General features: G+C 33.4%; 1 protein-coding gene across 1 annotated transcript in view; it reads right to left on the bottom strand.

The window, feature by feature from the left end:
• The window catches only part of SPATA17 (spermatogenesis associated 17), a 312,689-nt gene that overhangs the window by 146,684 nt on the left and 152,847 nt on the right, over positions 1 to 13,158 (bottom strand). Inside the window, exon 6 of the mRNA XM_077157846.1 lies at positions 3,984 to 4,107. Within this exon, the coding sequence (XP_077013961.1) occupies positions 3,984 to 4,107 (124 nt within the window). The remainder of the gene's footprint in view (positions 1 to 3,983; positions 4,108 to 13,158) is intronic.

The raw sequence follows: 13,158 nt of genomic DNA, 5'->3' as shown, positions 1-13,158 counted from the left end.
AATACATGGTTTCATTTCTTACCCCATGGTTTCTAACTAAATAAACAAATAAAATTTGATTTACAAAGTTCTTTATCATCTCTGAAGCATAATTTGTCTGAATTAATTTTTTATTTCTATTCATACAAGCTACATTCTACAAGTTATGGTATATTCTACATGAAAATTTAAATGTAAGATATAGTATTCTGCAACTATCTTAAAATCATTTCTGAATTATTGAACTCTTCAATAAAAATTGTTCTTTTCTCCTTGCCAAAAATGCTATTAGAATTATTTCTTTTAAATAGATCAACAAACTTTTTTTATCCTGATAGACTTATAAAAAATCACTTGTGAATATTTTGCTGTCAATGTTTAAGTATTTACAGAAAGTGAAAGCTAAACTAGTAAAATTTTTGGCAAATAACAATCTTTCATTCGCATTTTGCTCTTACTTGTGATTAAATGTGTATTTAACATAGCTTGAAATAGAAACTCTTAAAACAAGCAATAAGATAAATGTGTAAACTTTGACTTACAAATACTAAAAGATACACAATTTCTCTCCAATAGACAAACCAGGCTGAGAAAATCAGTAACAATTCTCAGACTCAAGCATGTTTCTTTCATTCTCTTGAGTTGCCCTTAAGTTATGGAAAGTAAAGTTTTTGAGCAAAATAAAACAAAATAGTAAATAGCATCAGCAAGTCAGACAGCGATTGCCTATATAAACTCTGTAATAGAAAGTTGGCTATTAACTTCTATGACAATGATGTTGGACATTAAAATAAAATTTGATGACATGTTCTCTTGAGGTTAAGGATTATATCTCATACATTTATATATTCCCAAAGTCCTTGGACGGTACCAGACAGATAGTAGACACTTAAGTATGTGCTATTTAAAGTGATTAACTGATGAATTTAAAAGTTAAGATTCACATTCATTCTATTTATTGAATCTCAGCATGGTGGACATTCCAATCAAGACGGTTTATAATTAAGATTTGTAAAATTTAGATTTAAAATTCAATATTTTTAATATCATGAAACCTAATGATTTAAAGCTAAGTAATACAAATCTGGTAGAATATAAAAAATAAAACATTTAACTTTCAAAACCTGTCAGCACACCTAATCCCCTGATCAAAATGTACAGATGAGACTAATATGATACCACTCTTCGTTCATTGCCAGGAAAAAAAAAAAAAGAAAAGAGTTGCCTTGTCTGCATGTCTCCATATTCAAAGGGCTTTCCTTTTATCTCTGGGTATTTGTGAAAAAAAATACTAAGATTACTATGACAAAACATACTAATTGCTAGATCCAAATGAAAATCCCTGATATTTTTGTATTATTCCTTTCTAAGGGAGTTGATTTCCGAACATAATTGTAATACCCTTAGGTGTGCAGAGCCAGGTGTAAAATGGGGGAAAAAGTCATCATAAAAATTTCTAACTAATTTCACTAATAGTTAAAGGAAAACAAAGAAAGAAACCAGAAATTGAATGTGTTCAAAAGGTAAGATTAACAAAATTAAATGAAAGCATAGAGCCTTAGCTTTTCTTGAAAGGCTAAATTCAAATAATATGATTGTTATCATTTACTGACTGCCCTCTAAGGGCCTGAGGTGGTTTTAAATATATCACATTTAGACTTCATACCAGCTTTTCAGGTGGATTGCATTTTCACACATTCAGAGTGAAACAGAGGCCCAGAAAACTCAAGGTAATCTGATATCTTACCCTAAGTGGGAAAGCTGGGATGCCAACTCAGCTGTGTCTGATGACAATGCCCATGCTCTTTGTATAGTACCATAATGCCTCAAAAGGAATTATTTTATTGGATGTCAAGGAATTCTGGCGAAAAAGGGATTTCAACACTAAAGTTTACAAACATTGATATTACTAGCAGCCAGCATGGTATAAACACGGGGAAAAAATGGAACAGAGCATTGACAGCTTGCATTTGTTAATAAGAATATTTCTAAAACACAATAGGAATACTATCTGAAAATTCATTCAGGTTCATATTCAAGTCACTGGATCAGCTTTGTCAAACCAGGGGCTTCATTTAAAAACAGAATTAGCCTCCTAAAGGCCATCCTTAAAGAGAGTATTTTTTTGGATACAAACAGAATGAAAAAAAAAATTTAAGATATAATTCAAATAAAATACCTTTCAGACTGCCTGGCACATGGTAAGCACTACATGGTTATCTGTTATTATATATGAATAAAACAATGGAAACTTTTTGGTCCTTCTAAATTATCCCTCTACATTCTCGATACCTAGATAACCTTGGATAAAACAAAATTATCAAATGTCAGTTAGCTCTAATTTCATCATTTTAAAATTACTTTCTCCACTGTGTTGTCCATCAAAATATAAACACATCAATTAGAACTTTGATTAAGAAAGATTAATAGTTGGGAAATTACCAAAATAATGACATCTATATTCCATTAACATCAGGTTTAAAGAATTAAAGGTACTCATGGTCCCTTAATTTCATAAAAATTGAAATTACTAATATCTTAAATTTCCAAGAAAATTGTTTTGTTAAAAAAGAATTGCTGACTTAGAATTCTCTTGTTGTTGTTTGCTTTTTGTTTTGTTTTTGTATGCTGTATGGTGGGGGCCATATTTCATTCTTTTTCCATGTGACTATTCTATTATTGCAGCATCATTTGTTGATTTTTTTGTGGGGGGTTGGGAGGTGCACGGGCTGGGAATCTAATCTGTTCTCCTGCATAACAGGGGAAAAGTCTACCAGTGAACTACCCTTGAACTCCCTAGCATTATGTTTTAAAGAAGGGAATCCACCCACTGCACAACCAAAACCTTTACATTGTTATAGGTTTTATAACTGTAAATACTTTGATGCTTTATTTAATTTTTTTTAAAAAGTTATTACCTAAGTATTAAGAGTTGAAAACCTCGGTTTGAGTACAAGGCCTATTATTACTAGCTTTGTGTCTGTAAACAAGTTAGATGATATCTCTGAGTCTCAGTTTCCTCACCTGTTAAATGAAGCAGCCTAACTACACATCTAAATAAATATCAAGACCACCATCATTATTGAAAAGTATTGTTTCTTAGACCATCAAGTAGATTCGAGAAGTGGGAGACCTGTGATCAATGTACGTGGCCAGTCTGGTACTTAAGGGTTTTGAATTTGGATGCTTCCAAGAATGGCACTCTGGTCTCCTTCCACCACTGGGACTTGACTTGCCCACAGGTGAAGTCATCGGAAAATGTGACTGTGGGCTGGAACCATAGGACTGGACTTGCAGTTTTGTGACAAAGAATAAAAAACCCCTAATTAGTAGTTTTCCTCCTAGAACTCAAGGAATTAACACACATCTCAATCTCCAAATTCATGCTTTTTGACCATATTTCTTTTTGAGCAGAATATTATGCATGCAATATTTTCTTTCTTATCTATCATGCCAAAATTGAAAGCACTGAAATTTTACTGAGTATAATAAAGTGAATGCCTACATATTCAGAATTGCACATTCATATTTTTATATGAAGATGTGAGATAAACTGCTGAAGCTATTTTGTTAAAAGCTTTACCTGAAACTCCTATCAAACTTTAGAAAGGGTAGAAGGATGCTTTTAATGTCAACCTTAGGCCAATTAAAAGAGAAAACATGAAAGCCACCTCAGCTCAACAACTTGTTAGTTCTTAATCAATTCACAACACAACAATAAGCCCCTCAAAATGAGTTTTTAAACGGAGGTTATACCCTTCGTGTTGAGTTATCACAGCGCTGACGTGGCCCTTTCTGCAGCATCACAGCAGCTGCCCTACAAAGCTCCTGTCACAGAGTCATGCTGCCTGCGTGCGCCTACAGAGAAGCACGAAATTGAACTAGAAGGAGTGTCTTTGTGATATCTTTTCAACAAGTCATGTCCCATTCAGCCTGCTAGTTTATCTCTGTCAGGCTGGGGGCCCCAGTGGTTTACCGGAGCTGTCAGGGGCAGGTAGACCCACCTGCTTCGTGCTGAGGAGGTAATGCATCTTTCGGGCTTGGTAATCTCTTTTCTTCTCTTCTCTTTCGAGGTCAGCCTTCTTCTCTTCTCTTTCTTTCATCTCTGCAAACTCTTCCAGTGCCTCCCTGCATCACAGCAGTCTGCAGTTAGTTGAGATTCTAAAATTCTGTTAACGTTTTAACTTTTTCACTGATGAAAATCAAGTGTTTTAAGGGGCAGCCATCCATCCACATCCATCAATATCAGTAGTGTAATATATCTCACCTGCATATTCTACATGAATTTCTGCAATGTTTAAAAAAACTTTCACTGATTTTCAATAGATTACATTCTTAAAATCAAATACTTATATATCATAATTAATTCAAAAAATGAGGAAACACTGTATTAAATGCGTAAGTGAATTACTACATTATCAGTTTCTTTAGTTGAAGATTAGCTATTATAGACATACTTAAATATTATTAGCTATTTTAGACATACTTAAATATCCCAAGAAAACATTTGAGCTACTGATTTTTTTCTTTTGGTTTTGCTTTTATAAATCTCTAATTGTTTAATTTTGTATACTGACTAATGGGCTAATTTACAAAGAGTGACAGGGCTTTTTACATATACTTAATTATTGTAAGTTAACTTCAATTAACAGTTCTAATAATATCAATAATATTATATATATTTCCCTGCACTTGAAGGTTCACATTTTTTTCAATTATATAGGTAATTCAAATAAAAATTAATAGGTTCAAGTGTTGTCTAAGTGTAATAAATTCCATTAAAAATGAATTTTTTCATCATTTATGCTCATATAACTAAGAAATTTAAACAAAAAATCAATTATTTCCCATACATTCAGTGAAAAACATGTTAAATAGAACAAAAAAATACGGAAAATAGCTTAATACTTTCTTTTCATGGGAAAAATTAACTATTCATGTAAAAATGATCTTTTGAAATTGTACTTCATTCTGTCTTTAAAACAGATAAATAACTTTGTGTTTAATGCTATAAGTAAAATTTTAAGTAAATGGTTTGAGCATTTACCTTAAAGATATCAGGGAGAGGAAAAAAAATCCCTAAAATAAAAAGATTCTCATATGTACTTCAATCTCTAAAAATATTTTCGTCACGGTGTCCTGTTAAGGGCTACTAATACAATACTTCATTCAAGGTTACTTATGAAACACACTGACGTTTAAAAATCACCATGCTATGCTATTGCAGCAGAGTAATTTTTTTCAACATAAGATTAAATTGCAAAATAAATGAATTACTTGGAGTGGCCTGGCCCCCATTTTGTCACCCTTCTCTTGAAAATTGCTTATTAATATGAAAAAAGGAGTCAGAAAATAACCTGTTTTACTTTATACGTAGTATTTTGGGGGCTTCTGTTCCCACAGAGCTGGGCGAGCTGCGCATTTAGATTGTGTTGACGAGCTGGTTCGATGACCTTTCTGACCTGCATCTCAAGGCTATTATTAATCGCTAAGTAACCTGGTAAAGCCAAACAAATTTGTTTCCATTGAAAGGATCTCTATCTGTGTCTGAGAATTTGTTCTGTACCAAACAAACCTCATTAACTGTGTCCATTTTTTGACAAAGAACCAGGAGTTAGAGGGATTGGTGACCTTTCTTTGTCCTTAAGGTACAAATTTTGAGACAGCTACATATGAATAAATGAGATTTTTTTTTACCCAAAATAATAACAATCATATATTACATAAAAAGGTGAATACATTATTAATTTCAATCTTTACTTTTGACAGTATGTAAAAAATAAATATTTTATAATTCTTCTTCTAAGCCCTTAAGACAATTTAAAATAACCAGTGAACTGCCCCTATACATTTCTTGGAAATACTTCTATCCAATTTAATATTACTCCTAAGACTGAGTACAGTGATTTTCTAAGCACTTGGTAAAATAAAAAATAACCTACAAAGAAGTTTGCACTGTACAAATGATTTAATGACTGTGAAGATATCTTATATAAAAAAAACAGTAAAGGCCCTATATAATTGAACATGCATACAAATGGGTAAGCTACAAAGAAGTACATAGAACTTGAATATTAAAAAAAAAGTAAGTGTATAAGTTATCTGAAGCAATAAAACAATCACCAGGATATAGAAATGTACAGTGAAGACAGCATGTACCTGGGAGCACGGCAGGAAGAGCTAAGGCTGGACAATATGTAGAAGAATGTCAGTTTCCAGTGCATAAGGAAAGCATACAATAAATCCGGGAACTAGGAAGCCTAAAATTAAATTCAACAACCTTGATAGAGTAGAAAAACTAATCTAGGGTAATCTCAAAAAAAAAAAAAATTAGTTAATTTAGTCAATTCACATAATTACTGAAAAAAAAAAATTCTCAGGGTCCTAAATGATTTACTATAATACTCAAGAGTGTTTAGATATGTTGAACACCTAGCTATATTTATGTCAAATATTCTTTGCTAAATGACCTTGATATACACAGTTACAACAATAAGAATGAAGATATGACTCCAGGTGGAGGATACAATATAAAATTATGGTCCCATTATAAATAAAATGATGAAAACCATTCTAAATAGGACTTCCTACAAAATTATAAGTATTTTTAAATAATTTTTTTAAATGTGGGAATGCTTTGTTTTATCTGGAAATGTCTAAAATGCAATACAATTAAAACAATTTTTTCCCGAATTTTTACAGGTTGCTTTTAATAAATATATATGTTTCCATGTCAGGTATACTTCTTATTTTTACATTTAAAAAAATCCTGTGATGTAGATGAGATAGCTCTATTTTATAAATATGGAAATGCATGAAGAGATTCAATTATGTATAAATAACAAGTCAGTTAATGACAGAAGTGGAAATGGAATCCCTAGATTTCCAGACTCCCCAAGAAATATTGCTTAGAAGATATTTTTTATTGAAATGGACCACACCAATCTTCTCCTTTTATCTTGTGATCCTGTTGTTAGAAAACCTAGTATAAATCCCAAGACCTCTTGCACCTATTGTCAAATCTCTAAAACATTTTGTGACATTTGTTTAAAACTAAAGATAAAAATTACTGAAACTTTTGCAAAAGTGTTACATATTCTAACATGCTTTACTAATGATATTTATAATGATACAATATTTACATATTTGAGTAATAATAGCAATAATAAAAATAGTCCTGGGAGGTATTAAAGTAGAGCAATTAACAGCATAGACTGAAATAACAGCCTGGTTTTAAAAATCTCTGCTCTGTTACTTAGTAGCTCTGTGATCTTTGTGCCTCAATATCCTCATCTGTAAAATACAAATATATAAGTATTCACATCTTCCTGATCAGGCTGTTGTGAGGATCAAATAAATTAACCTATGTGAAGTATTTAAAGTAGTGGCTGGTATACAGAAAGGAGATATGTAACTGATAGCTATTTATTGAATGCTTACTAGGTACCAGGTACTAGGCTACATGCACCGTCTACTCAACTGAATTCAAATAGTTTATTCTTTCTGAAATTCCCTCAATGGCTCCTTTTTCTCTCTCTGCTGATCAATGCACACTTGGATAAAATTCCACACTGCGGGGCATGGAATCAGGCTTCCTGAGAAGCATGGGGTAAACCTTGACCAAAGGGAAATAGGAGATGATGGGAAACAGTGCAGATAAATTTCCTCATTTTTCTGCCCTCCATGGACTGTTCTGAGAGGTGTTTTCTCCCTGCAAATCTGGAGGAATTGTGTAGCTAATTAGAGCAAACACAAACATACTGCTGCATCATACCAAGTCACTTTGAGACTCTATGTAAAGGGGGTGGCCAGCCCTGCAGGAGCTCATCAAATCACATTCCTCCTGAGAGTGCAGAAGCCCCCAATCCTCTAGATGCCAGCAGTATTGGCTGCTGACTGCCCAAAGCTATATCTTTCTGGGGAGGATAAGTTGTCCCGTTTGAAGTTTTGTCATCCTCTCCCCTCAAGCCAGCAACCAGTTCATGGCTGTTGACAACACAGGTCCAGAACCTTTGTCTCAATGTGGGACCCCTCTTACAGGCTCTATTTTAAGAGCTTCCTGAGATTGTTTAAGGTCTTTGACACAGCTCAACTGCTCTCCTCCTTTAGATGTCCTTTTTTTTTTGTCATTCGTTAAGAAATTTTTTTAACTTTTTTATTGTATAGTAAAACATATATACAAAGCAAAGAAAGAAAAAAGCAGTAGTTTTCAAAGCACTCTTCAACAAGTGGTTACAGGACAAATCCCAGAGTCTGTCACGGCATAAAAGAAGATCCTCTCAGATTTGTTTTCCTTCTAGCTGCTCCAGAATATAGAAGGCTAGAAGGCTTAAATATATTTTTATCATCACAATCGACTTTTTTTCCTTCTTTTTTTGTGAAAAATAACATATATACAAAAAAGCAATAAATTTCAAAGCACAGCACCACAATTAGTTGTAGAACATATTTCATAGTTTGACATGGGTTACAATTCCATAATTTTAGGTTTTTACTTCTAGCTGCTCTAAGATACTGGAGACTAAAAGATACCAATTTAATGACTCAGCAATCATATTCATTTGTTAAATCCTATCTTCACTGTATAACTCCACTATCACCTTTGACCTTTCCATCCCTCTCTTTACTCCCTTAGACATCTTAATGCCAGTAAAATCTCTGTATCAATCTCTCTTACTACCTATGACAGTTCATATCCTCTTTTTTCTCACCTCAGTTGCCCTGGCCTTAAGTCATCTAGATAAAGTATCAGCACTTTAATCCTTGGCTTTCATCAGTTTCTTGGCTAAGAAATACATATTACCTCATTTAATAAATTCAACTCTTCTGTCCAGCAGATATCACCCCCATTTTACACATTAGCAAATGAGATCACAGAAGTTAAATCTCTGCCCATACTCTCACTATTAGAAAGTCTCAGAGTTAGGGTTTGCTTCCAAGTCTGACTCCCAAGCCCATGCTTTTAACTATAATGTTATGTAAATATCACAAATTTCACCAAATCTATTATTTTTATTTAGATGTCAACAGAACTTTTTTTTACAAGGCCACTTTGAATAGTGTAGTACCTATATTATTTTCCCAAAACACACAAAAGGAAAATGCTGCTCTGTTGTGAAATAAATTAAATGAAAGTCACTCCTCTCTTTCATTGGATCATATTATTACGACTGGGTAGTTAGGTGGGAAATGAGATTATATATAGAATTTTGCATTTTTGGCCACAAATTTCTCTCCTACAAAATATGTTTTTTGCTTGTTAATTTTTGAGTAAGTAAAGAATGCTAATATCATATTAGATTATATGTTCAAAAAGAGAATGGAACTGAAAAGTCATAGAAGCTGATTAGTGCAATGTTATCAACAAGCAATAAATAACCACCGGCCTTTCAGGCTGAGCCGCTGCTTGTCTCTCCAACCCCACTTCCTGCTGCTCTCCCCTGTGGTCACTCTGCGGTACTCACAATGGCCTCATTCCAATACCTAGACCTAAGCAAACCAGTTATTTCTACCTCAGGACCATCACATATATTTTTACATCCGATCTGAATTCTCCTCTCATTGTTAGTTTTACTCATAACACCATAGTTTTGTACTTTTATTTCAGAGGACATAACAAATGTTTGCAACCATATATCATAGTTTTATTTGTCTATTTACTGTATGTCTTCAAATTAAAATAATAAGGACCAGGTCTAATCTGTCCATGTCTATTTGAATGAATAAGTAAATAATTTTACAAAGACGCTCCTGGACAAGTCTGACTCCTACTGGAGAGTAGGGTCATTAAGTAGAATATAAACTGTTTGAAAGAATCTATTCTAGTGTATGGATATAAAAATGGGATTTATGTACATGAATAATAATAGGAACTAGAGAGAAGTGCTTGCAAAAACAATTACTCAATTTTGCTCAGTCCTGCACTCAAATGAAAGCTAATGATTGCTACCCATCATGCAATAATTCACGTTTTCTTGCATTGTACATTTTCTTTCTCTTGTCTCAATGACGTTTCTTTTTTAATTGTTTCTTAATTTTGTCTATCTCAGCCAATAGAGAAAAATAACATATTTGCATAAACTATTTTTTTTTGAGAAACAAAGAGTACTTGTCTCAAAAGTAAAGTTTTTCCACAAATAAATCACATTTACAGATTGAAAAATGCCCAAACTCAAAAGAACAATTTGGGAATAACCCCCTCCTGTCTATTAATGACTGAATTATTCACAGTTCCACATTTGTTCCGTGGACACATAAAATACTTCATTCACCATACTAAAAATTATTAAGAAAGTGGCCATTGAAAGAGTTATATATTCTGTCTTTCTCCTTACAGTCTTCATTCCAAAATACAGTGTTGAAAAAAAAGTGTTTGTATTTCTAAATTTCTTTTCTTTTTAAGTCAAGAATAAAAGGAACAAAAATATTGATACTTTTTTCTTCCAGGATGTTCTAGAACATCCTAACAGAAATAATCTCTAGCTTTTCCCATTCTCATAACCTGCCAACCCCCAACCAGAACCATTCCAGACAATCCTAAAGAACACCTAGGGCAATATATAAGATTACAAGGGTTCCAGACACTAGAGTAACTTGCCAGAAACCTACAACCTCCAGATGGGTCTCTGGTCCAGATAAGTCCTGAAACCTAGCCCAGACTCTCCAGAACATCAGATAGTTCCATCTCCCTACCCCATATGAGTGACAGACCCTTCCAAATATGAAAAATTTAGAATGGCCATAGCCAAATACCTCTAAGAGAGGAATAGAAAGATCAAAGGTGATGGTGGAGTTATACGGAGGATATAGGAATTAAGAAATGAATGTGAATGCTGAATCATTAAATTGATATCTCTTTTAGTCTCCAGTATTTTAGAGCAGCTAGAAAGTAAAAACCTAAAATTGTGAAATTGTAACCCATGTCAAACTCTGAAATATGTTCTTCAACTAATCATGGTGCTGTGCTTTGAAATTTATAGTTTATATATATATATGTTCTTTTTCACAAAAAGAAAGAAAAAATGTCAATTGTGATGATAAAAATATATTTATGCCTTCTAGCCTCCTATACTCTGAAGCAGCTAGAAAGAAAAATCTGAGCAGATTGTATGGTAGTCTATGATAAACTCTGGGATCTGTCCTATACCTACTTATTGAAGAGTGCTTTGAAGACTATTGCCTTTTCATTTCTTTGCTTTGTATATATGTTAAACTATACAATAAAAAATGTTAAAAATAAAAACAAACATATGGGATTCAGTGAGGCCAATGATGAGAGGGAAATCTACAGCCCTAAAGCCCTTATTCAAAAAGAAGAGCTAAGCTCAAAGACCTAACTGCACACTTGAAGAACTAGAAAAAGAACAGCAAACTAATCCCAAAGCAAGCAGAGAAAGAGACATAACAAAGGTTAGAGCAGAAATAAGTGAAATTGAAAATATAAAAGCAATAGAGAGAAGTAACAAAACCAAAAGTGTGTTATTTGAGAAGATCAATAAAATTGAAAAACCCTTAGCTATACTGATAAAGAAAAAAAATGAGAAGTTAAAAATAAAATCAAACATGAAAGTGGGGACACTACCACTGACCCCACTGAAATGGAAAGGATCATAAGAGGATATAATGTATTATAGTTTGAAGCTGTTATATAACCCAGAAAATCATGTCCTTAAATTTAATCCATTCCTGTGGTTGCAGACCTATCGTAGGTGGGATCTTTTGATTAGGTTATTTTAATAAAGGCCTGCCCCATGGTGGAACTTATTCCTCTTATTGGAGTCCTTTATAAGAGGATAAAAGACAGAAAGAGATAGAGAATCCGGAAGATGAAATTAAGATTAGGTCATAGAGAAAAGCCACAGAGAAGCTGAGATAAGACCCACAGAAACTCAAAAAGGCACTGAGGCTAGAAGCTGAAGATACTGAAACCCAGGCATGAAGGACCAGCAGATGCTGGCAATGTGCCTTCCCATGTGACAGAGGTGTCACGGATGCCTGCAGCCTGTCTCCAGAGTCAAGGTATCAACCTTTTGCTGCCTTAATCTGGACGTTTTCGTAGCCTTAGAATCGTATACTCGTCAGCTAATAAATCCCCATTGTTAAAAGCCAGTCCATTTCTGGTGTATTGCATTCTGGAAGCTTTAGCAAGCCAAACACCATGAATAACTGTATACTAAAAAATTAGAAAACTTAGATAAAATGGACACATTTCTAGAAACTCATGAATAACCTATAATGTTCTAGAAGAAACAGAAGAGTGCAACAGAATCATTACAAGAGATGGAATCAGTCATCAAAAATCTACCAACAAAGAAAAGCCCAGGATCAAATGGCAGGCCAAGTTTTTGGAAAGTGAGTCCTTCGGACCATCACCAGATAGAGAATTCTACCAATCATTCCAAGAACAATTAATAGAAATCTTGCTCAAACTCTTCAAAAAATTGAACAGGAGGGTACAATACCTAACTCAATCTATGAAGCCAACATTAATCTAATTCCAAAAACAGATAAAAATACTACAAAAAAAGAGAGAAAATTACAGTCTAATTTCTCTAATGAATATCAATGCTAAAATCCTCAACAAAATACCTGCAAATCAAATCCAACAACATATCGAAAGAGTTAGGCACCATGATCAAGTGCTTTAGGCATGTAAGAGTGGTTTGACACAAGAAAACCTAAATGCAATCCACCACATTAACAAAGTGAAGGGGGGATACCACAAGATAATCTCGACTGAAATAGAAAAGGTATTTGACAAAATCCAGCATCTTTCTTGATGAAAATGCTTCAAAAGAAAGGAATAGAAGGAAACTTCAGCAACATGATAAAGGGTATATATGAAAAAATCACAGCTAACATTGTTTTCAATTGTGAAAGACTGAAAGCTTTTCTTCTAAGATGTGGAAAAGACAAGGAAACCCACTCTTACCACTATCATTAAACCTTGTGCTAGAAATGCTAGAAAGAGCAGTTAGGCCAAAAAAAGAAATAAAAAGCATCCAAATTGGAAAGGAAAAAATACCTTTTACTATTTGCAGATGACATAATCCTATATATGGAAAGTCCTAAAAAATCTACAACTAGGCTGCTAGAGCTAAAAAATCAGTTCAGCAAATTTGTGGGATACAAGATCAACATGCAAAAATCATTAATTTTTCCTTACAGGAGTAATGAGGA

Source organism: Tamandua tetradactyla, chromosome 4 (genome assembly GCF_023851605.1).
Source record: "Tamandua tetradactyla isolate mTamTet1 chromosome 4, mTamTet1.pri, whole genome shotgun sequence".
NCBI lineage: Eukaryota > Metazoa > Chordata > Mammalia > Pilosa > Myrmecophagidae > Tamandua > Tamandua tetradactyla.
Note: the sequence above shows the minus strand (reverse complement) of the source record. Positions and strands in the feature narration are given on the sequence as shown.